Source organism: Vicia villosa, unplaced genomic scaffold (genome assembly GCF_029867415.1).
Source record: "Vicia villosa cultivar HV-30 ecotype Madison, WI unplaced genomic scaffold, Vvil1.0 ctg.000696F_1_1, whole genome shotgun sequence".
In the NCBI taxonomy this organism is placed as follows: domain Eukaryota; kingdom Viridiplantae; phylum Streptophyta; class Magnoliopsida; order Fabales; family Fabaceae; genus Vicia; species Vicia villosa.
In genome coordinates, this window is record NW_026705313.1 from 596195 (window position 1) to 620276 (window position 24082).

General features: G+C 33.4%; 3 protein-coding genes across 4 annotated transcripts; all 3 read left to right on the top strand.

Annotated features, from left to right (window-relative positions):
- Positions 1-1897: 1897 nt before the first annotated feature.
- LOC131630553 (uncharacterized) lies at positions 1898-7618 on the top strand. 2 transcript variants are annotated; one of them, XM_058901333.1, is made up of 7 exons: positions 1898-2474; positions 3750-3896; positions 4253-4602; positions 6111-6855; positions 6938-7034; positions 7117-7171; positions 7245-7618. In XM_058901333.1, exons 1-7 carry the CDS (start codon positions 2069-2071, stop codon positions 7305-7307), a joined length of 1863 nt encoding a protein of 620 aa, XP_058757316.1. In that variant the 5' UTR covers positions 1898-2068; the 3' UTR covers positions 7308-7618. The 2 variants fall into 2 exon arrangements, with proteins under 2 accessions (XP_058757316.1, XP_058757317.1); XM_058901334.1 differs by lacking the exons at positions 1898-2474; positions 3750-3896 and having other exon boundaries at positions 4520-4655.
- A 3890-nt stretch (positions 7619-11508) lies between these two features.
- Positions 11509-12099, top strand: LOC131630554 (7-deoxyloganetin glucosyltransferase-like). The gene has a single exon (XM_058901336.1). The coding sequence runs from the start codon at positions 11549-11551 to the stop codon at positions 12074-12076; it is 528 nt and encodes a 175-aa protein (XP_058757319.1). The 5' UTR covers positions 11509-11548; the 3' UTR covers positions 12077-12099.
- A 6619-nt stretch (positions 12100-18718) lies between these two features.
- Positions 18719-19956, top strand: LOC131630546 (E3 ubiquitin-protein ligase UPL1-like). Its single transcript, XM_058901326.1, has 4 exons — positions 18719-18734; positions 18862-19028; positions 19328-19434; positions 19557-19956. The coding sequence occupies exons 1-4, from the start codon at positions 18719-18721 to the stop codon at positions 19657-19659; spliced, it is 393 nt and encodes a 130-aa protein (XP_058757309.1). The 3' UTR covers positions 19660-19956.
- The last annotated feature ends 4126 nt before the right edge of the window (positions 19957-24082 follow it).

Sequence of the window (24082 nt, forward strand, 5' to 3'; positions counted from 1 at the left end):
TTCTAAATTAACACACATATTAGTCATGTATCCAAAAAAACTGACATGCCCACACATTTCTGAACTACATGGAGCATAATCAAATTGGATAGGTTCCACCACTTATCTTAGAGTCAATTACGTTAACGAACTCGTATTTATCCATCGATGATTCCAAAGATCATTTTAGTGAGTCCAACCCTCTATATAAATAGGGGTTTCACTCCCTAAGTATGATCATACAATTAATCTACTCATATATCATCTGTCAGCATATTATTTAACTTAGACATCAATATATTTTTTGTAGGCACACCCTTTACATCTAAAGAAACAATAAAGGTAAGATATAGATAAAAAATTACAACAGTACGTCCACAAACACCAAACTCACATCACATGTTCAAGTGAACAATTCTGTATATTCGATCATTTTTGTTTTCAATAAATTACTAATAAAAAATGAGATCCATCTAAAGGAAAAAAGAACATAATTAATATAAGACTCGTTTCAAATTAACCCTTAAAAAAACACAAAGAAATGTTGTTCAATAATTTTATACTAATAATATAACATATTTTTATACTATTCTTCAATAAAAAATCGTCATTCTATCCTATCAGACCACTCATTTAGAAACACTTACATGTTTTGACGTAAAATCCACTATATAAATAAAAGGGTTAAATATGTCAGGAGTCCCTATAAATAAGCGACCTTATAATTTTAGTCCCTCTAAAATTTTTCTTCAATGAATGGTCCTCAGAAACTTTTATGTCCCTTGCATTGGTCCCTCCCGTTAGCTTACACTAACGGAGGCTGCCGTAAATCTCCTCCGACAGCGCTCCTCCATCAAAACATGACCCAAGAACATCACCCCACCCTCTTCTCAGCGCGAATCCACCCCTGGAACTCAACTTTTCTGATTTTACTCCTAACCTCTCAAATCATTGAAACCCTCATGAACCCTAAATCTAAAAAAAAATGATGGGGAAGAGGAATCAAAGGGGACAAACATAGTGGTTTTACTCAACATGGCTCAAGCATTCATAGGGTATCAGGAAAAGAGAAGGGAGATGAAGAAATCTGGATGGCCTATGTTTTTTCAATTTCCTTGGTTTTTTTCTGTGTGCCTCTGTTTGTTTTTGTGTTGTTGTGGTGTTTTTGTTGTTGAGAGGTTGTGAGTGGAGTATTAAGTGTGAGGATAGTTGAGATTATGTGAGGAAGAGGATATTAAGTTGAAGCTCAGAGAAAGAGGTTGAGGTCGAGGGAGGTAAAGATTGCCGAGAATCACTAATGGTGAGTTGTTGAATGAGAGAAAGAAGATGAAGGTGGAGAGAATGGTGAAATGATGTGTATTAGTGGTTCCAAGTTTTTGCAATGGGTGAATATGAGAGATGAAGGTGTAATTGAGAATGATTGAGGTTCTGAAGCTCAGAGAGATGGATGGTGTCACGTCAGCCTCCATTAGTGAAAACTAACGGGAGAGATCAATGTTGGGGACGAAAAAGTTTGTGAGGACTATTCATTGAAAAAAATTTTAGAGGAACTAAAATTGCAGGGTCACATATTTATAAGGACTAAAAACGTATTTAACTCTAAATTAAATTATATATACAATAATTTAAATGATAGAAATCTCCTATTTTCTCATTGTCAAATAGGATGAGTCCATTCTTGATGCTTCCATACTTTAATACATTTTCATTATCCTATCATTTGAAATTTTAAACCTTCTTTTATCTAAACTTAAACCCTATTTAACTTTCTTTCCACCCTATCCCATTTCACATGAAAACATAACACAACAAAAAAGTTCTCAAAAAGACTTGAATTCACCAACATTTTTCAATTAAAAAACGGTTAAAAACACCAATCGTTACCAAAGAACATGTGAATATAATTGAAATACTTTAAACCAACACCCAACTTGAACAAACGACAAAAAAATTTCCATTTCTTTCCCTTCAAGTTTCCCAATTCTCTCCACAAAATATTTTCGTCGTTTATTTCTTCAAAAACATTCCTCCCACCTAATCATGCTCAACACTGAAACTTAAACCCTAACCGTTTTCACTTCACTCTACTATGGACGCGCGTCGGGGCTCACGCGCCGTCGTAGACCCTAAAATTCGCATGGTCGGTTTCTTCGCTCCTCCCGCTCCGGTTCAATTCGAGTTCTCTCCTTCCGCCAATTCTCTCTCTCCGGTCATGATCCCTCCGCCACTTCATTCATCGGAAAATCTCGAACTCTGTTCTCAACCTTCCGTCGTCTCTTCTCCTTCCTGCGATGAAGCTATTGCCGTCTCCAGGAGCCAGAATAGCTGCTCCGAAGAGATGTTTCCTGCTTCGATGTCTCTCTCTCCGTCTCCGGTGGCTTCTACCGTACCTCGTGGTGGATTGGATTCGAAGACTGTGAAGAGCGGTAGCGGAATTCCGATGTGTAATTTGACTACGGTTTCTGTGGTCAATGCTGATTCGTTTGCGATTGACGGTGAGTTTTTGGATATTTTTGAAATTGAGAATTTGATATGCTTTGAATTTGAACTTGTTTAGTGTAGTGTGGAAGTAGATAGATACTAAAATTTAAGAGGATTTGATTAAAGATTTGTATGACCGTGTCTTTGATTCTTGGCTTATTCTGTTAGTGAATGCGCACTTAATGCTTATCAATAACAGTGAATTCAATGTTTCAGAATCATTTGGAAGTGGAGTTGTTAATTAATGCTATCGTGTTTGATTTGATAATTGCACGCTTCTATATGAAATTTGTATTTAATGTGTTGAAATTGGCGTTAGGGATAAAGTTTTGAATAGTATCACTGCATTTATGATTGGAATTTAATTTCTGGAATATTGGAGGAGCTTCTTTGGGAAGCATGTTATTTAATGATAACATCATAACGTGCTTTTAAAATAAGTTTCATTATGGCCTGCTGCTTTTGTTGTAATCACTCAAAATATCATTTGCATTGACATTAAGAGGAAAATATGGTGCTAATAAGTACTAGTTGTACTTTATTTCTCCTGTTTCAATTTCATGAATTTATTTTTACAAATCAATTCTTGTCAATAGTGTATTTGTTTTGAATTTTTATTGCTTCTTAAAACTTTATGAAATTAGGCAAGAGCTTTATTTAACATGGGTTTGTAGTTTCTACAGAGAGTATCTAGTGTGATTAACACTGTATAATACAGTTACAATGCTATGGCTTTGCTTGTTTGTTATTCATATCTTGCCCTTGCAATGCTATGGCTTTGCTTGTTTGTTATGAAAAATGCTATGGGCCTAATAGCTACTTTAACAAGTAGCCAATGCTTCTTAAGTGGCACGATCGAATTATATGTGTCTGTTTTTTTAATGAAACTCACAAAACCCACCTAATTTGGCACCTTTTGAATCTTAATTTTTGTAATTTTTTATGACTTTATGCAACAATAGTTATTTTTTTTCAAATTAAAAATTTCATTTATTTTCTGCCATCTGCTATATTGATAACTTTTGTACTCTTCTCTTAGTGTTCATTTTATGTTTTAACTGTTTGGCCAATCAGAAAATATGAGGAATAATTGTTGAAACAGCCTGACTTGCTTGTTGTCAATCTATTTTTGTAGCAATTCTAAGATGCTCTCTTTGTTTGCTGTTTTTCTTTCTAGTCATATATGGTCTTTTGAAGGTGTCTTGGGCAATTTTAAGCTTTCATTTAGCATAATTTAGAAATTCAAGCATTTTTTTTACCCTTTTCCCCATGTTTGCAATTCCTCACAGAAAGAGAGAAGCCGATCAAAGGAGGAGGATCTGCAGTGGAAGTTAAAGACGAAGCTGTGAATTCAAAACAGAAGAAAGATAAGTCCTCAAAAGCTGAAAGACGTGCTCTTCAAGAAGCTCAGCGAGCAGAAAAAGCTGCTGCAAAAGGTGTGTATTAGCATTCATCATGCTTGTGTTTGGTCGTACTAGTGCGATGTTGGTCTTGATTATACTACATCAAAATCTCCTTTGAATAACCTTTCATTGCTTAACATTTTAATTCTTATTATAAATTCCTCTGCAAAAACAAGTGAATCTGAAACATGATTTTAAGAATTCATCTGTCAATTGACCTAGTATCATCTTCAACCGACTGTATAAGGATTCAAACGTTATTTGTTTATAATGATGATTTTAGCATTTCCTATATTAGGACATGATAATGAACTTTCATGAATTTCTTTTGTAATATAAGTCATTGTGACACTGCTAATCAGTATGTGCTTTTATATTATCTGTTGTAGCTGAAGGAAATACGGCATCTAGAACTGCAACTTCAGCGAATGTAAAATCAGCTAAAGCTGCAAAGCCCCCACACAAAGCTGTTAATACGTCTGCTGCAGCTTCTGAGAAAAAGGGTGGTGATCGGCCATCAGAGAAGGATAGGAAAAAAGATGTTCCTCACCCACGCCTGCAATATGATGATAAGAGCAGAGTGGAGAAAGCTAAACGCCGTGCTGTGGTAAACCAAACTGAATCCAGGAACAGAGTTGAACTGTTTAGACATTTGCCACAGTATGAACATGGGAGTCAGCTTCCTGATCTTGAGGCAAAGTTTTTCCAGCTTGGTCCTGTGCATCCATCAGTTTATAAGGTGGCGATATTATCCCGTTATTTCAACTTGTTGCAATCCATAATTCTTATATGGTCAGGTTTTTTCCTTTCATAATATATGTTTTAGTTCTATTATTAGTAACACAGTCTAAATAGGATGTTCCCCTATGAAACACTGACACAGACACTGGAAACAATACTGGCACTAGTAGAAATTTTAAGAAATTAATTAATTGAATGTAATCACATGTGTTGGTGTCGCACACTAGACACCACTTCCATCTGAAGTGTCGTTGCTACAGAGGTGTTCCCTGCCCTTATATCCTTCATGTCATAACTAAACATTTAGTAAACTCAACCAAGGACCTATGCGAAAAAGAAATCGTTTGTGGAAACTTAAAAATTGAAAGATCCAGCTCTAAATGGATTTGCATGTGTTTATTTAATTTAACACAGTCAAGACATGAAAAGTGTTAAATAGATCCAAGCATATGAAAGATCATTTATGGTACTCCTTAGTTATACATTTTGTATTCAAATCATTAACTTGAAATGGTTTCTTTTCGTGTAGCATTTGTCTATTGCTGGTAGTTTCATTAAATACAATTTCAGATCTTTATTCCCTTAGAACATTACAAATTTATTGCTTAAAGTTTCATCAATAAAACACCATTATTGAAATCTTCAGTTTTATCAGACACACTTGAGTTCATGCATTGTGATGGTTGGAGTTTTGCATTCTGATGCATCTCTAGTAATACATCTTAACTCTTAAGCATGGAATTGGTTGATATGGAATGATGATAATAATGATATTATGTATTTTGATATGTTGAATTGTTGAAATGAAATCTCTTCATTTTTTGAGTTCGAATTTGAGCCACTACTAGGGTAAATTCTAGTGGGCGCATCATTGGTGTTATTTAGTTATTTCACTTGTGAGTAAAGTTTTGATGTCTAGGGCCAAGTGGAGGTAAGAAGAAAGAGAAACACAGACTAAGTACTGCTATTTCTAGTGCAATAACATGTTTAAAGCTAAGCACATAGGCTATACTTGGGAATTTGGGGAGAAAGGAAGGGAAGGGCTTTGGAGGGAATGGGAGGAATGAAAAGATTAAGTTCCCTTCAAAGTCCTCCTTCAATGCATTTTTTAAATTCCCCCATATTGGAGGTTTTAGTTCAGTGAAGAAAATAAAATTGCATGCAAGATTCACCCTTCTCATTCCCTTTATTCCTTCCTTTATCCTCAAATTGTTAGGAGTCCCCACGCATGAAGGGAGAGTCAAATCCAAAAGACTAGTCCATTGGGTGGGAGAGTCTCATGACTTACCCAATGGACTAGTCTTTTGGATTTGACTCTCCCCACATGCGTAAGTCCTAACAATTGCCGTTTTCATTGAGAGTTAGATATACCTCAATTGTTTTTGCAAATCGGTCCCTCGTTTGGTGATTCCTGACTAAGATTTAAAACCCACTTCAATTGTTTTGCAAATTGGTCCCCTTTGGATATACTTTTTTCTAACCAGTTGTTTTTATCGTGGTTATCAGGTGGGTTTGCAGTATCTTTCTGGAGATATATCTGGTGGCAATGCTCGTTGTATTGCTATGCTTCAAGCATTCCAGGATGCCATCAAAGACTACACAGTTCCACTTGGGAAGACTCTAGTGAGAGACTTGACAGCAAAAATTAGTAGCTATGTTTCATTCCTTATTGAGTGTCGACCTCTTTCAGTCAGTATGGGAAATGCAATTAGATTTCTCAAAAGTCGAATTTCACAGCTACCTCGAACACAGTCTGAGTCAGAATCAAAAACTTCTCTTCAATCAGATATTGAGCGTTTTATATATGAGAAGATTATACTTGCTGACAAGATGATAGTAAAGCATGCTGTCACAAAAATAAGAGATGGTGATGTTCTTCTTACTTATGGTTCATCGTCAGCAGTTGAAATGATACTGTTACATGCACATAAATTAGGGAAACAGTTTCGAGTTGTAGTAGTAGACTCTCGTCCAAGTCATAGAGGGAAACTTCTGCTTCGTAGACTAGTGGAGGAAGGTCTTAATTGTACATACACTCATATCAATGCTGTTTCCTACATAATGCATGAGGTTACTCGAGTTTTTCTAGGCGCTTCATCAGTGTTGTCTAATGGAACAGTTTATTCAGGAGTTGGAACTGCATGTGTTGCAATGATCGCTCATGAATTCCATGTCCCTGTTATAGTTTGTTGTGAAGCTTTTAAATTTCATGAAAGGGTACAACTTGACTCAATATGCTCAAATGAACTTGGTATGTTAACAATGGCGAATGAATAGGATTTCTTTAACTTTTTGTCTGGAAGAAAGCTGATATTTCCATTGTTTTCTTATAGGTGATCCAGATCTCGTTTCAAAGGTTTCGGGTAGACGGGATATTAACCACTTGGATGCTTGGGCCAATACTGAAAATCTGCAACTTCTAAATCTGATGTAAGGCATTTATATGTATATGAGATAATCCAAATTTTTTATTTCCTTACTTTAACCTTACATTTTTCTAAATCGATGTCAGCTATGATGCCACACCTTCAGATTATGTTTCAATGATTGTCACAGATTATGGCATGGTGAGTTCTGAAACTTAAAAAAGATTGTTTACAATTAATAAAAACAAAAGATCTAACAATTTACCTTTGGCAGATCCCCCCAACAAGTGTTCCTGTCGTTGTAAGGGAATATAACAGAGAACATGTGTGGATATAAACTCAGCAAATGCGGATGAGTCTCAATTTTGTGTGCATGCGAAATCCCTGTTTAGAAACCCGGAAGAAGCAATAAAATCTGTGAATGTTGTTGTGTTCTTATCTTTGAATAATTGAAGTGTAATGTAATAGGTGGGCCGCGATGTACTTAAATTTTGGATATTTGTGTATTTTCCTGTCGCAGTGAAGAGTGCGGATCGTCGCCTCTCCAGGCAGATTTTGGCCATGCAGAGCTATTTTTTTCCCACTATGCTCCAAACTTTTATTAGTCATTTAGTCACAATTATAATACTTAGATATAATTCATGACAATATACTCTAGCATTTTTTGATCTATCCAGCAACCCCATTCAGTGGGAAAATATTTTGTTGCTGTGTTCACTTTTCCGTCACAATTTTGATGGTTAGTTATTATTAAGTTTGCATTTTTTTAATTGCTGTTCTAATTATGTAAACTGAATAAGTGTGAATGATCTAACTGGGAAACGTAGAAAAGGATTTTAGAATGAGAACATCAGCCTCAACAATCAACTTTCTTTTATGATTACAAGGCACAACAATCAACTTTTTTTTTTTTTTGATCAAACACAATAACAATCAACTTTAGGTGGATGAATACTAAACACATTGCATGTGATATCTAGGATGCTATTTATTGCAATTCCATTAGCCTGTGGGGGATGCAATCATACAAACATAAAACTGCTCTATAATAATGTCTAGCTATACACACAACAACGTGTTCATGTGCCAGCCCAAGTATTTTATAACTTTAGAAAAATTGGGAATGTACATTCTATGGAATGCTACCACACCCTATGAAAAATAAAAAATGCTTAAGATGATGCATCCAAAACACAAATGTTTTAAATTTAAGCGCTTATACTATGTAAGAAACAATTACGGAGATGCATCTCGGTAAAATTTCAACATATAAATTGTTTTTTCTATCTACTGAGATGCATCTCCGCACGGTATTTAATTGAAAGGACAATATAACTTTTTCTTTTTCCTGACTTTTCATAATACTCTCAAACTACCAAACTCTCATGTTTCAAAATCTCTCAATTCACATTCATTCAAAATCATTCAAGACACTTCCAAATCTTCTAAGGATTGAGTGGTGTTCTTCAATAAGGGTTGTTGTTCTTTTAAGCAAGAGAGTTGGGTGGTGTTCTTGATCAAAGCTTTTAAGCAAGATCAAGTATTGTTCTTAGTTAGGATGCTTAACTAAGTATTTTGTTTATTGGAAAGTGTAATTTTTATATTTGGGTTCCCTTGGTCGCAGGGCGTGTGACTGTTTTACCACTGCGGTGATTGGAAGTGGGATGACGATTTCTCAGGTCTAGATGTCCACTTCTAGGCAGAAGAAGCGTTGGGTAGTGATTAGGCGATAAGTTGTAATCAGGGGGTGTTTAGCTTTGAACTAATACTGCTAATAGTAAACTTCCTTTCTGGCTTGGTAGCCCCGAAATTAGGTGTTATTTGCAATGAATTGGGTTAACAATTACTTTGTTCTTTATCTTTCTGCATTAACTTTCTGCATTGTGTGTTGTTAGGACATCTGTTGTACGTGCCAGAATTGCAATTGACATTAAAGCAGACACCTTGTTCTGTTTATTGGGTGAGCTCCAAAGAAAATAGTTTCTGGTACTATGGATAAATAAGGAGGATACAACAACAGACCACCTCTGTTGGATGGATCATATTTAATGACGTGCATGCATTTCACCTTAAATGACGTTTAGGGATTTCCTTCAGTTGACATTTGGAGATTTTCTCAACTGACGTACGAGGGTTCACATCATTGACAGCTGAAGGTATATCTCAGACCATTCTTGATGAACTCATCCCATGCTTGAGGGACTTACCCCATGCTTGAGAGACTCGCATGTTCTTGATGGACTCGCCCTAGGCATGCCTGAGGGACTTGCCCAAGTAAGGAAGGGAAAACAAACTAAATCACCTCACCATTTTCAAGCCCTCGTGCTTGAGGGACTGTGTATTAGTATATTTGTAAATGATCCACAAGGGGCGGAATAGAAGGTTCACTAAATGGAGGTGACATAAGATGCCACCAACCAGCTTCCTAGTCACCCGTTTATTGGAATAAGCGCTCATCATTTGGTTATGACGCCCATTTTCCAGATCACTCGTCTTGAAAAAATGAGGAGGCAATGTGTCCTAGTTCATAACAGTATGAAAGAGGGATTCATGTGGAGTTAGCCATGCTCCCTAAAGAAACAAGGGAAATAATTACCCTTTTCCACACTCTTGAGATCTGAGATCCATGCCGACAAAGTTCTTATAAATACCTCAACCTTAAGGTTGAAAAGGGATCTAACTTATTGCGCAAAACAACACATACAAAGCTTATCACCATCCATGCGTGGGCTTGTTCTATTACCACAAAAACTTTAAAAACCTCTGACAACTCTATAGAACTAGGGGTTATAATGTATTGTACTTTTAGTAATCATAACTATAATGAAGGAAGAACCGATCCTCCACTACTAGCATTATCAGGACTATAAAGCCTCTTATATATTCTTGCCCAGAATTTAGAAAGATATCAAACACTAATTTTCTATATAATGAAACGCAAAATTTCTCGCATTCCTAAGTAAGCATACTCTTTTTAGTTTAGGTGAGTACATAATAACACCTCAGAACATTTTTTTCAAAATATTGAAAATTCTCTTTCAAATATTAGTTTTACAATTTAATATATGTTAGTGGAATTAGAAGTGTTCAAAAATATAATTAATTTAATTATATATAAACTGAGATGCATTGCATCATTAAAAAATTAAATCAGTTAATTGATTAATGAAAAAAACTATTTAATTTAAACTATTTAAATTAGCTTAAAATTGGTTTAAAATCAAATTCCTTTTATAAACAGATTTAATTATATAAATTAATTTCTCATAAAAAATAAAAAATAAATTAAGAGCAAAAAAATTTAAAAATAAAAATGATATTCTTTCAAATTTTTTTTATTCAACGTAATTCATGAATCATAAACATCCCTAAAGTGAAATGGATAGTCAATCATTTATATAGTGCATTTTTTTTCCATCATCACTATGTGTTATGCCAAAATACTAGTATTAAAAAAAGTAGGGTTAAATAAGTTTTTAGTCCCTGTAAATATGATACTTTTGATTTTTAGTCCTCACAAAAAATTTCGTCGAACTTTGGTCCTCTCAAAATTTTCCGTCACGATTTTTGGTCCCTCCCGTTAAATTGCACTAACGGACGCTTACGTGGCACGCCACGTATGATGCCACGTCAGGTAAAGTTAAAACTAAAAAAAAAGACAGATTGCGGGGGTTTTAAACCCCCTTTAAATAACTTAAAAATAATAATTTTAAAGCACCAATTCCCAGCATTGTCCTTCTTTTTTGCCTGAAATTAGAACCCCTTTATATACTTAATTTTTAAGCTTTATTATTATTGAATTTGAATTTAATGTCTAAAAAATATTTAAGCTAAATTGTTTTAAAAAATCACAGTTAATCAAATCAATAAATTTAAAATACCAATTAGTAATTGAAGAACACGTGAGTACAAAAAATTGAAAAACAAATAAATTGACACATTTTATGCACTTCTAAGCACTGCTTCTACCCTCTCCATTCTCATTCTCTCTTGATTCTTAATGCTTCATTTTCTTTTATTTTGCTTTGCTTTTTTTCATTGTTTCATATTTGGATTGTCATGATCATCTCCAACCCTTCATGTTGGGGGTTTCATGATTTCACGTTAAAAAACATGTGTTGTATTAAAACTTGATGTTGATTCTTAATCCTATTGATTTAGGTGTTTTTTGGGTAATGATGATCATCTCCAACCCTAAAAAGATTTTAGTATGTTTGATTGTTCTCAAGTATATTTGTTTTTTCTTTCAAATAACCGTTGTTGGAATATGCCTGCATAATTTTTCTCCTTCAGGGACACATAAATAATCACTAAGCAAAAAGGTAAATTTATACAAGAAACTTTAGTGTGAAATTTTTTCTCAATGTGAAGCCTTCTTAAACTTACATTGTCCAAATAAATTCTTAATGCAAAACTGTTATTCTTCTCTCACAAATAAAAAGAAGTGGCTAAACTAGTATGCATTAACTATTGTGTCACGTAGTTTCTTTCCACAAATCAAACAAAATTGACTATATCCCTATAAAACCACTGCCTTATCTATCCCTTTGCTCAACATTCAAACACAAAAACTCAGAAATGGATAACAAAAAGCCACATGCAGTGTTGATTCCATGTCCAATTCAAGGCCATATAAATCCAGTATTCAAACTAGCAAAGTTTCTTCACCTTCAAGGCTTTCACATAACCTTTGTCAACACCGAATACAATCACAAACGCTTGCTCAAATCAAGGGGTCCAAAAGCCTTTGACAGTTTCACCACTTTTACCTTTGTGACCATACCAGATGGTTTAACTCCAATAGATGGTAATGGAGATGTTAGTCAAGACATACCTTCTCTTGGTCAATCAATTAGAAAGAACTTCCTTCAACCGTTCCGCGAACTTCTTTCTAGACTTCATGACTCTGCAAGTTCTGGTCTTGTCCCTCCAGTTACTTGCATAGTTTCTGATACTAACATGTCATTTACTATAGAAGCTGCTGAAGAATTTGCACTACCAAATGTTCTCTTTTTTCCAGCAAGTGCATGTTCTTTGTTGTGTATTTTGCACTTTCGTTCCTTTGTAGAGAAAGGTCTCACGCCACTCAAAGGTACTACTAGATAAAGCTTTTTCTTCAGAATATAATATACGCGTAAGAGAAGTTTATGAAATATTTCGAAACCTTTACGTTTTGACCATATATGGATTGAGCTGTGTATAGTTGGCAGTAAGCACCACTCCCTTTCAAAGAATACATGTAGGTCATTCAAGAGCGACCAATCCTGAAACCAAAAAGAATTGATCAAATCGCTCGTTAGATTAACAACATAACAACAAAAATTGGGGATTCTTTTCACTCTTGATTTGAATTTTTCACTCACAGATTGAAGAAACTCTTAGTAGAGTAATCACTAAAGTAATAGACTCATTCATCATAATTTTTTGAACGGTCTAAACAAAGCAGAACACATTCAGAAATCATCAAAACATAGAATCAAAACTAAACAGCAATTGGAGATTTCACACAGTTTCAATAAACTAAATGATAGAACATAAATCAAACCAATATAACAAATGCAAACTGACTGGGATATATATAAATTGGAGATTTCACACCTTCACCTTCATCGACGACATTGCCTCACTTATTATCATGGAGATTGTCTTTCGAGACACAGCTGAAACAGGAACCCTAAAAATCATATCCAATTTAACGATATTGTTAGACACACTCTCAATTATTTAGAACAAATAAAAATTGAAATGTGATTGTATAGATCAGAGAATCAGAAATATGGAATGCTCTTCTAATGCATTCCATATTCGTGCTGCTAAACCCTTTGTTTCCAGTCCCGTTCATTTTTTCCATCGCTGATAACCGCAAATTTCATATACCAAAATCAACCGAGGATGCACAACACAATCAAATATACAATGAAGAGTCAATCCCGATTCCAACTATCCGAGCTCCGAAGTATACGTGTGGCGAGATTATCCGAATAAGCGATTATTTTCAGAAGAACAAGAGTGCACCGTCATCCGCCACCAACAACTTTTCTCTATCACTTATTGAGCGTCGGAGAAAGACACAAATCTTCTAAAGCTGAGAGAAATTGTTTGAGACCGAGAGGGATTGAGCTCAAAGAGAAAGAGAGATTGAGTGATTTCAATTGGAAAGATACCTAGACCTGAGATTTTTTTTGTTCATGTTTTTTCAATGACAAAAAAGTTCTTAATAAAAAAGCAAGTGACAAAAGACTTTTTGTTATTTTTATTTAAATTCTCTCACAATTTTTATTTTAAATGTCAAACTGAACAAATGATTTTTTATAAGAAAATTGAAAATATAATTTGTTAAATCATTTTAAAATGTAACTAATGGCTATGAAATTAAATAATTTTAAATAATTTCATATAAGACATAAATGTATAAAGTTTATAATTTTAAATAATTTTTTAAATTAAATATATAGCTTATGTTAGTAGTCTGTAAGTTAAAAATTATAGTATTTTAAAGTTATTTAAAGGGGGTTTAAAACCCCCGCAATATGTCTCTTTTTTTAGTGTTGACTTTAACTCATGTGGCGTGACACGTGGCGCGCCACGTAAGCCTCCGTTAGTGGAATCTAACGGCAGGGACCAAAAATAGGGACAGAAAATTTTACGAGGACCATTGTTTGACGAAAAATTTTATAGGGACTAAAATTGAAAGTTGTCATATTTATAGGGACCCCTGACATATTTAACCCAAAAAAGTATAAAGATTACTAGTATTAAAAAAAAAAACGTATAATAATATAAGAATTTAAGGTTGTCTCAAATAATTTGAATTCTCTATTTTAATTTGAAAATTTGAAAATTTTTAATCAAAAGAAATAAAAGTTAAAAACACACATACTTATTGCAGTTATTAATGCTTTTTAAAAATCATGTTTTGATGTTTTGGATTAAACTTCGGTCTTGTTGCTTTTGTGTTAGGACTACACGATAAACATTGATTTCAGGATCTCCCGTAATTTTAGATAAGTCAATTTTTGTGCAGATTCTTTGGCTAGCATTGGTTTAAAGTCCAAGACTATCTCTTGGTTCAACTATGTTCATCAAGATATCATTAGAGATTATTTGTTAGACAAGAACTGTATCCCTAAATTTAAACTTTGTTATTGGAGTCTTGGTTTGGTTCTCCCTTGTATAATTTGTCTTCTCTTCTTAATTTATGACATCTTTTCTTTTGTTAAAAAAAAAAAAAAAACTAGTGGACCGGATTTCTAAGGTTTAAGATATAAAATATAAATTCTTAAAATAAAAAAAATGAATTTTATTTTGTATAACTTTTTACACACATGACGTAAAATAAATGAATAAAAGGCAAAGAGTAATAAATTACAAAAAGTAAAAAATTTTAACTTAAAAAACGGAGACCATTAAAACGATGCAACAAAGTGGAGAATTGATTAATCTAGTCAACAAATCCTAAAAAGTTGCATCCTACCTCATAAGATTTACTTACAACAGTGAAATCAAAGAAATGGAATAAAAACTTCTGTGCTTAATAGCAAGTTTAAAAAGAAAGCTCAGGTGACGATATGCCTTCTTCGAAGAAATTGTAGTAATGCTCATCAAAGGGTTATATATATTGAAGCTTCCCTTGAGCTCATCATATCAAAAGTTGAGTCTGGAGAATAATGGCTGAATATGCAAATACAACAAGGTACGTGAATCACTTCGAATCTCATCTCATCATTCATGAAGCACGGACACCCCTAAAACGACTCCGACACTGACACGGCGACACTATTAATAATTTGAAAAAATAAATAAATTAAATGTAATTGTAAGTATCAGTGCAGGTGTCCGTTATCGACATAGACACCGACACACCTGGTTTTAGAGGTGTCGGTGCTTCATATCACTAGTGAAAGTTGGAAGATTATTTGCATGCATGTGTCTAACATTTTTTTTTGTATTATAATTCAACCTTTTGTAGCTTGAAAGAAGTTGGAAAACTACTTGGCCAATATTTTGGGCTATTGTTTGCAATAATTGGACTTACATCAATAAATACAAGCAAGGAAAAGTCTTTACTCATGATGGCTTTGGCTTTCATGGTTACTCTTTACTACATGGTTTTGGTGCTTTGGCTTTCATGGTTACTCTTTACTACATGGTTTTGGTGCTTGTCAAAGTGATGCAGCTTGAGGTTCCATTCATGATCTTGGTTAATCTTTTACTTGGAGCAATTGTTTCACTTTTAGCTTTGATGATTATTTCGCCTATAATTGCTTGGATTTATTTGGGTTTGTGGGTCTTCTTAATCTTTGGTTTGGTGTGCTATAAAAATGGAAAAGAGATCTATCATGTGATTCCAAAAGGGATAAGAAAATATATTGAAAGTCGACTTAGGAAAAACAATATTCAGAATTTGGAGTTACATGGAGTTGAGTCACTTCGTGTCTAGAATAAACAATTGATGAGGCAGGTTAAGAGTTTATGAATTTGAGTAACTTTGTGTCTAGAATAAATATATTTTTGTGATTGATTAAAGTTTACACATACTCCACTAAATTTTATGAATTTCATATGAATTTAGTAGAGTTAAGTAACTTTAATTAATTAATAAAAATATGTTACTAATTTATTGTTGTGTGGTTTGTTTTATAATTTGTATGTTGAATTTTTATTTTTAGTTTGTTGTTTTAAGATGTAAAATGTTCATTTGAAATTTTGTAATACTCACTATTAGAAATACACAGTTTACCTGCGGAATTTCCTGCGGAAAAGTTTCCGCAGGTATACCTGCGGAATTTCCTGCGACTTCATTAAATAAAATAAATTCTACTGCGGAATAGAATTTCGCAGAAAATTCTGCAGGAATACCTGTGGATTTTTCTGCGGAAAATATATTTTGTATATAAAATGAAACTATACTAACGAATCCGCAGGTAATTCCGCAGGAAAGTTTTCTGCGGATTTTGCTGCGGAGCTCTATTTGGAATAAAACCAAACTACATTACAAAATCCGTAGGTAATTCCGCAGGAAATTTTCCTGCGGATTTTATTTTATATTGTATTTTACTATTTTTTTGAATTTAAAAATAATGTAATATATTTTTCTTTTAAAATAAAATGTTTCTTTGCAAAATTTTTTTACTAGGTTTGTGAAGTTTTACTTGAGAAATCTTTTGTTAAAAAATTGATATGAGAGTTTGAGAGATCTATATTAGAAAATTCTAATGATATTATGTGAGAACATATATAATGTTACTATTAATTTACTTGTAACATTGGTTGTGGATATTCTTTAGTATATATTTTTTTAAAATAAATTTTTTAAAGGGCATATATTTTGAGGATCTTATAATTTAATTGGATTTTCAAACACTAAATATTAAGAAACTAATAACAAACTATTCTATATTTTCATGAACGTTCTATAAATTTTTCTGTGAATTTTCATCATTTTTTTAAACTTTTATATATTTTTGTAGGTTTGCTGACTAATTAATTATGTTTTTTATCAATATAATCCTATTTATAAAGCTTTTAATTTGAAAATACTTTTACAATTTTTTTAAAATTTTTCCTAAAACCTATATAAAAATGTTAATAAAATTTTAATGGTTAATTATTCAATATTATTATATTAATTATTAATTATTTTCAATGTGAATTGTGTTATTGTTAAATTTTAAATTTAATCTTAATTTTTAAAAAAAATAAAAGGTATACAAATTTTGAAAAATAAAATTACTTAAAATTTTAACAATAAAAGAAATACTTATATGTTTAATTTTTTATTTTGAATTAAATTAAATTATGTCTTTTTTAGTTTATCTCTAGATAATTTTATTTAATTTTACAGCTTAGTAGAAAGAATATTTAATATTATCAATACAAAAAAAAATTAATAAGTATTAAAAATATTTTAGTTTTATTATTATTTTTTCTTAAACTATTTTATTTTATCATTTTTGCCTTTTTAACATTTTCTTTTTCATTTTCTCATTATGCAAAACGTGAACACGCTCTGCTCTCTTCTTTCTCCGTGAAAACCCTAGCGCCGCCGCATTCCCTCATCAGTTTTCCGACCACCACGAACTCAAAATGAAAAAATAACAACATATTCATACTCCTCAATTCGTGGCCTATCTAGTGAACCATAACGTTTTCCATTTCGAGCCACCGCCGTCGAACCACCTTCCGCCTCTCCTTCCGGCCACCGCTCCTCCAATCGAAGAAAGGAGGTCATTTTCGTGCTTATCATTACGTGACCTTCAACTTGAACCAGTTGTATTTTTTGGATTCAATTAGAGTTTCTAAGGCAACTACGGTATGGTTCTTAGGCTTTGTGAGTTAGGAGTTTTATTTACTATTCTTGACCTGTCTGTTGATATTGTTGATGAGAATTACTCTTTTGACACTGGCTTGAGTTTTGCAAACAAGGTGTTTGTTGAAATTCCTCTGAACAAATTTGAGGCTTAGTGACTCCCTGTCCTATTACTTTAGACTAATTTATGCTCTAGTTTAGAATGGTATTTTTTATATATAAAACAAATTCATGCAGGTACAGAAAGAAAAATTACTGAACAAATTCAAGACTAAAACAATGTAAAGAAAGAAAGAAAAAGAGAAGAATTTTATGTTAATGATACTAAGTTATTGTTTGTCATGAATTAAAGGTATATGGTGCAAGGAGCAGAAGCAGTTCATGCAGCAAATCCAAATGTTCTTGTAATTTTATCTGGATTTAATTTTGCCAGAGACTTATCATTTATTTCCAAAAGACCAGTGAAGCTATCATTCCAAGGGAAATTAGTATTTGAAGCACACTGGTATGGATTCAATGATGGTGAAGCTTGGCTAAGAGGGAACCCAAATCAGGAAGCAAAAGTACCATACTGTGTAAGTTCAATCTTTTTGTAAAAAAACATTTGGGGTGTTAGTAATGGAACTGATTCAATAAGTACACTTAGTTTTCACATTTGATACTATTTCTTCTTTGTTAGTTTGATTTTCTTCATGCCAGTTTTTGAATTATTGATGCATTAATAGTATTATATATATGAATCTAGATCTCTTGGAGACAATGTTAATGGCTTATGTATGGAGTAATGATTAAACACAGTCACTTCATAATTAATGACATCCTAGTAACTAGATATATTTCCACTTGCAGACCTAGCATGTTTTCACTATACTGACTAATCCCATTGAGTGTCATTAACTATAGGGAGTTAATAGAATTTGAGACGAGTTTAATCTTAAGCATATAGTGACCCCTACATGATTGATTGATATTAGATTTAAGCTATGAAATATAAACACAAGGAAAGTACATCATTTAGCGGAAAACCTTCATAATATGTATTCAACAAGATATATAATACTATATATAGGAAAAAGAGTATATTACTCTCACTTTCCATTTTCTTTTATTTTGATCGAACTATATTCGCACTACAGGAGGCTGAGAGGCGGTATGATCTAGCCAAAGCTGCAAACCTACGATATGGTGCAATTGAAGAGGTGGAGACTGCCATAAAAAACCTTGAAGGTAGCACTGATAGTAACACCGATGAGAATTTGATGTTGACTGAAACTGTTGTTGTCTAATTTGAGATTAAGGAAGTGAAGTTCCTAGCAACTTACCTGGAGGGTTCAGTGAATTAATTCCCAGAGAGTTGACAACTACTATTTGACCTCAAATAAATGCTTTCTTGGAAGGGTTCAATGAATTAATTCCCAGAAAGTTGATATCCATATTCAATGACAAAGAGCTGGAGTTATTGATCAGTGGGCTTCTGATATTGATTGTAAGACTTAGTTGTCCATTCCTTTTTTTGATGTCATTTATGTTTATTTGCTCTTCTTCCTGCTGTGTTTATGACTATTTAAATCCCATAAAACAGAAGGTTTAACAGTAGTGCATTTTGTTTCAGTGGATGACTTGAGAGCAAATACAGAATATTCTGGATATAGTGCTGCATCGCCGGCTATTCAATGGTTTTGGGAGGTTGTCCAAGATTTAAGCAAAGACAAGGCTCGGCTTTTGCAATTTGTGACTGGCACGTCCAAGGTATAATACTGCTAAAAGAGCTCTGTGTATTTTAATCTTTTACCAACTGAAAAATTGTGTTTTTTTAAAAACCACAGGATGGATTCCCTTATATGCTAGCTACTTTCAACTAGCCCATTATATGAGCTATTAATTTATTTGCGAAGCATTTTAGTAGAGAGAAAATTGTCCAAACTAAACTGAATCTAATATTTTGTATCCTACTTGATTTAAAATGAATATCATTGACCCTTATTAGAGAGCCGTGAAAACATTTATAGTGCAATTTGGAGTTCTGATTTTCAGTATTGATGTTTCAGGAGCCTTTGGAAGGTTTTAGTGCTCTTCATGGAATTTCAGGCTCCCAGAAGTTTCAGACACATAAAGCATATGGAAGTCCTGATCACTTGCCTTCTGCTCATACTTGGTATATCTTTTTGCCCTTTTCAATTCATTCACTATACATACATATTTGTTTTCTGTTTGGATGGTTTATAGTAGGCATACTATGTTATCATTTGGTCATTCATCATCCTTTTCTTGGTGCAGTTTCAATCAATTGGATTTGCCGGCGTATCCATCTAAACAACATTTGGAAGAGAGGTTACTGCTAGCGATTCACGAAGCAAGTGAGGGATTTGGATTTGGTTAAAATGTTGTTTTACGTTTTAGAGGAGTTTTTTCAGAATATAATGGAACAGTGTACCAGTTTATTATCCCAGGATGTCAAACGGTTCATTAGTAGCTTGGTTGTTTGAGTATTTCTAGTAATGTGACTATGTAAGTACTTGTTACTAACTTTGTAATATTTTTTATAGTAACAAATTGTTCTATGAATTTGTCTTATTTAAATTCAAAGTATTTTAAATTAAATTTTAATTTTTATCTGCGGATGAATTTAAAAACCACAGGATGAATTTGTCTTTTATCAAAGATGTGTACTATAAATCAAATTATTTAAAAACCACAGGATGAATTTGTCTTTTATCAATTCTTGTGTTTTCTTAAAAACCACAGGATGGATTCCCTTACCTGCGGAATTATCTGCGGAATTACCTGCGGAATTTCCTGCCGAAAATATTACCCACGAAGGTTTTAGCTGGGGACGAAAAACCGCAGGAAAATCCGCAGGTAACTTGTTTCCTGCGGAAATTCAGCTGAAATCCGCAGGTAAATCCGCAGGAAATTCGAGTATTTCTTATAGTGACTGTAATAGCTATTGTGAAATAATTAATTGTGTGGTTTTCTTTGTTCTGAGCTCATTTAAATATGTACTCACAAAAAGCATATCATTGTTCGACATCCTTTATGGGGTATTCTTCACGTCTCGCCAAGACTCTTGCATAGAGGGTTGAAGTTGGATGAGTTTATATTTTTGTAGATATATTGGTATAAATGGGTACTTCATAAAAAATAATGATGAGGAGCATCATAAAAAATAATGATGAGGAGCATGAGTGGCTTAGATGGAATTTATTCATCATATATAATATGATAAATGTCTAAGGACTCAATACTGAAAATTATTATATTAAGTATGTTGTTAGGTATAACTCACTATTTATTATATTAAGTGTGTGATTTAATATAATTTCTAATGTTACAAGAACCTATAGGACCACAAACATAAGAATTGATTTATGAGAGATTAAATAAATAAGTGAAACTTATTCAAAGATGTGGTCTTGCAATGCACTAGCGTTATTTCGAGAAACATAGTACACCATAAGATAAGATGCATTTAAGTAGAATACAATATACTGTAAGGTACAATGTGCTTGAGTGAGCTTGTTCAACTTGCAATCCACATAATTGGTTCTATAAATATAACTCTTGTGTTGAAGTAATTTTTTACTTTACCAAATTCGTTTTAGAAATCCTAGTTTTCTGAAACCTAAAATCTCTCTCTCTCTCTCTCTCTCTCTCTCTCTCTCTCTCTCTCTCTCTCTCTCTCTCTCTCTCTCTCTCTCTCTCTCTCTCTCTCTCTCTCTCTCTCTTTTCATTGGAATCAGCTATCATTGTGATTGGAGATATATTATTCGTATAAACAAAATACCCGTCGTTCGTGATCACTCTCTGAATTTGACTTCAAAGGTTCATCACTACAACTGGTAATCATTCGTTCATTGATCACGCCGTTTCGTATGGGCTCCCCAAAGGGAAAATATTTTTGTATATTTAATGAGTTTTGCTCATAACTTCCCTTCATTTTCCTAGGGTATAGGTTCAGCAAGGAGCAACTGAGTATGATGATAACAAAGCTGGTAATGAAAGGATGGTAGAGAAGGAAATTGACGAGGAAGAATGAAGGGACAATAAAAGACTTACCAACTAAAGTCAATGTCATATTTGTAGACTTTGTCTTTCCACCTAGTCTTTTCATTAATGAGAGTGATATCAAGTTATTTCTTGATCCCAAGTCGCATAATGCCCTATGAATATTTAGTTAGCCTTTGTTGTAGGGTATATTGAAGCTCCTTGGGTCTGGTAACTTTGGTTGAAGCTTACATTGTATGATCTCACTAGATACTTTGGTGGAAGCTTATATTGTATGAACACACTACTCCCTTCTAATAAGTTATCCATCTTTATTAGGGAATCTCATCACTTTTGTTAGAAGTTCTTTTAAGATTTTAGCCTAAATTAGAATTTGTTATAGTGCTTATAAGAATAGTATAGTTACCTGCAAGCTGTTGAACAATGTAAGGAACTTCCTATATTTTCCTTTTGTAAGATCTTTCTTCTTTATAGGTGGGTATGGTAATGGATTAGGAGTTAAAGTCTCTTTCCCTTTATTTTTCTCTCCCGCACTCACTTTTTTTCTCTGCTTTCTACCTCCATGTCCCAACCTTTTTCAACTCTAATATCTCTCTCTCTCTCTCTCTCCATAATCTCTCCCTACTTTGTTCTTTTCTGATGATGATCATTTATAATGCTTATGTTTTAAAATTATAACAAATATATTCTTTTTGAAATTCATAACATAACATCTTTTATTTTTCTTAGGGTTCTCAATGGTATTATGATGACAATTCTAGCAAGTGTACTTGTCTCGTTGAAGTAATAAAATAATTCGTTTCTACATGGATTGCGAATTCAAACAAGGTAATGATAATGCGAATTTAAAGTAAATAACAAGGGGGTTTTGAAATTCTGGTATGCAAATATCAGATGTCCTAAGAGATGTCAAGACACCGATATCTGATCAAATCACAATGAATAATATAAACACATATAAGAATACTTAAAGTAAAAGAACACACAGAGTTGTTAACCTAGTTTGGTGTACAACAACGCCTACTCTGTCTCTTATCTCACTTTTATTCACTCACTTTGACAAGGTAATCACATAATCAATGTACAGAAGCATTTAATAATGAGTTCGAAAAATTTCTATCAAAATCATATTTAAACACACACTTTTGAGGTATTTTCAAGGTACAATAATATTCAAAAAAAGATATGATCCCCCAACTCACTCACCAAAAATAACCTTTTGGACATCTTTAGAGTCAACTTCCACCAGTAGGCACATCTCTATGAACCACTTCAATTGCTTCTTTGATGCTACATTAGGAGGGGCAATGCCCCTAATATAACCTAGATCCTCAAAGAAGGACACCAACTGCCTTTTTAGGAAAATGCATTCTTTAAACAAATCATCCATCTTGTAAACATAATAGAGTCTGACAAGAAGTGGCTTTGGCACCATAACTTAAAAAATATGTCGAAGCACTGCTAGTGCGCCCAGGGTTTATGGAACATATTTTAGTGTGGGTTTCTTTGTTGAGAGGAGTGATTAAGAAAATTGATTCTTGACGTGCTTGACACAATCCCAATAAACATCTTAGTGCATTGTCGAAGAAATACCAAGCGTTAATCCTTTGATGAAGCAGTTGAGCTATGCTAAGCTTTGAAAACATGGAAGAAAAGCGTCAATATTTGCACACTCTTCTTATATTCGTACCAATATCGGAAGACTTTAACGTAAGCCCAACTCACCGGATGTAATTGTTAAGGCAAAATTAACAAGTGGTTAAGACTGCCAACCTCGAAATTATTGAAAGGGAGATATAAATCTATTAAAGAAAACAAATACTCGTGAATAGGAATAACACATTTGTCATACTTGCTTCATACACTCTTCTCTTTGTTGGGAACAAACACTCCTTATTCAGACGAGGGACCCACCTCAGTTAAAGCAAAATTGAAACCTCCCACAAAGACGAAAGTAGAGGTAGTGTCTAATGTCTTATGATCCATCCACACTGACGATTTGTCTCCTCTTTCCTTACAAAGCATAATAGGTGAAGTATTCATTATAAATAATACTATGAACAAATAAAAGGCAAATATGAAGAAACAACGCAATATAACCTAAATCCTCGAAGAAGGACACCAACTACCTTGTTAGGAAAATGCATTCTGTAGACAAATCATCCATCTTGTAAAGATATGGCCTAGAATCTGACAAGTAGCGGCTTTGGCGCCTTAACTTAAAAAATATGTCAGAGCATTGGTAGTGCGGCCAGGTGTTCCGCTGTCGCGCACGGATAAAAAACGAGTATTTTGAAAAGACCGTAGATAGCGACAAGTGACTCGAGTATCGTATCGCAAGGATTCTTGTGTTATATTAACTGAACAAAATCAATGGGGGGGTTTGGTTCAGGTTCGATTTATAGAAAAAGGCTTAAAATAAGTGATTCTGAAAATAAGCTGTTTATGAAAATAAGTGATTAATAATTAAGCTAAAACGAATCAACCTACTGTATCGACTCCCAACTTATCATCGATTCTTATAAAATCCCAATTCCCTAATGGGTTCGTTCGTTTCTATTCGATTATCACAACTACAGACAAGCGCAATAAAAATTATACGACGAATGTTCTTGAATTCCGGATTAAGCAAACGGATTAAAAACTGTTACGAATTAAGCAAACGCAACTTTGATCGTTCGTGATAATATAAAAGCTATGTTAACACGAAATTGATTCAGGATCATCAATCAACAATCGAATTTAAGAAATCTATCCTATAGCAACAATCAAAGGAAACAAATAATTGGAATTATAAA

Coding starts and splice junctions, on each gene's coding strand:
- LOC131630553 (XM_058901333.1), top strand. CDS start 2,069: ATGGACGCGCGTCGGGGCTCACGCGCCGTCGTAGACCCTAAAATTCGC. Junction 4,603..6,110: donor TGCATCCATCAGTTTATAAG/GTGGCGATATTA, acceptor CGTGGTTATCAG/GTGGGTTTGCAGTATCTTTC. Junction 6,856..6,937: donor AATATGCTCAAATGAACTTG/GTATGTTAACAA, acceptor GTTTTCTTATAG/GTGATCCAGATCTCGTTTCA.
- LOC131630554 (XM_058901336.1), top strand. CDS start 11,549: ATGGATAACAAAAAGCCACATGCAGTGTTGATTCCATGTCCAATTCAA.
- LOC131630546 (XM_058901326.1), top strand. Junction 19,029..19,327: donor TTGTGACTGGCACGTCCAAG/GTATAATACTGC, acceptor TTGATGTTTCAG/GAGCCTTTGGAAGGTTTTAG. Junction 19,435..19,556: donor TTGCCTTCTGCTCATACTTG/GTATATCTTTTT, acceptor TTCTTGGTGCAG/TTTCAATCAATTGGATTTGC.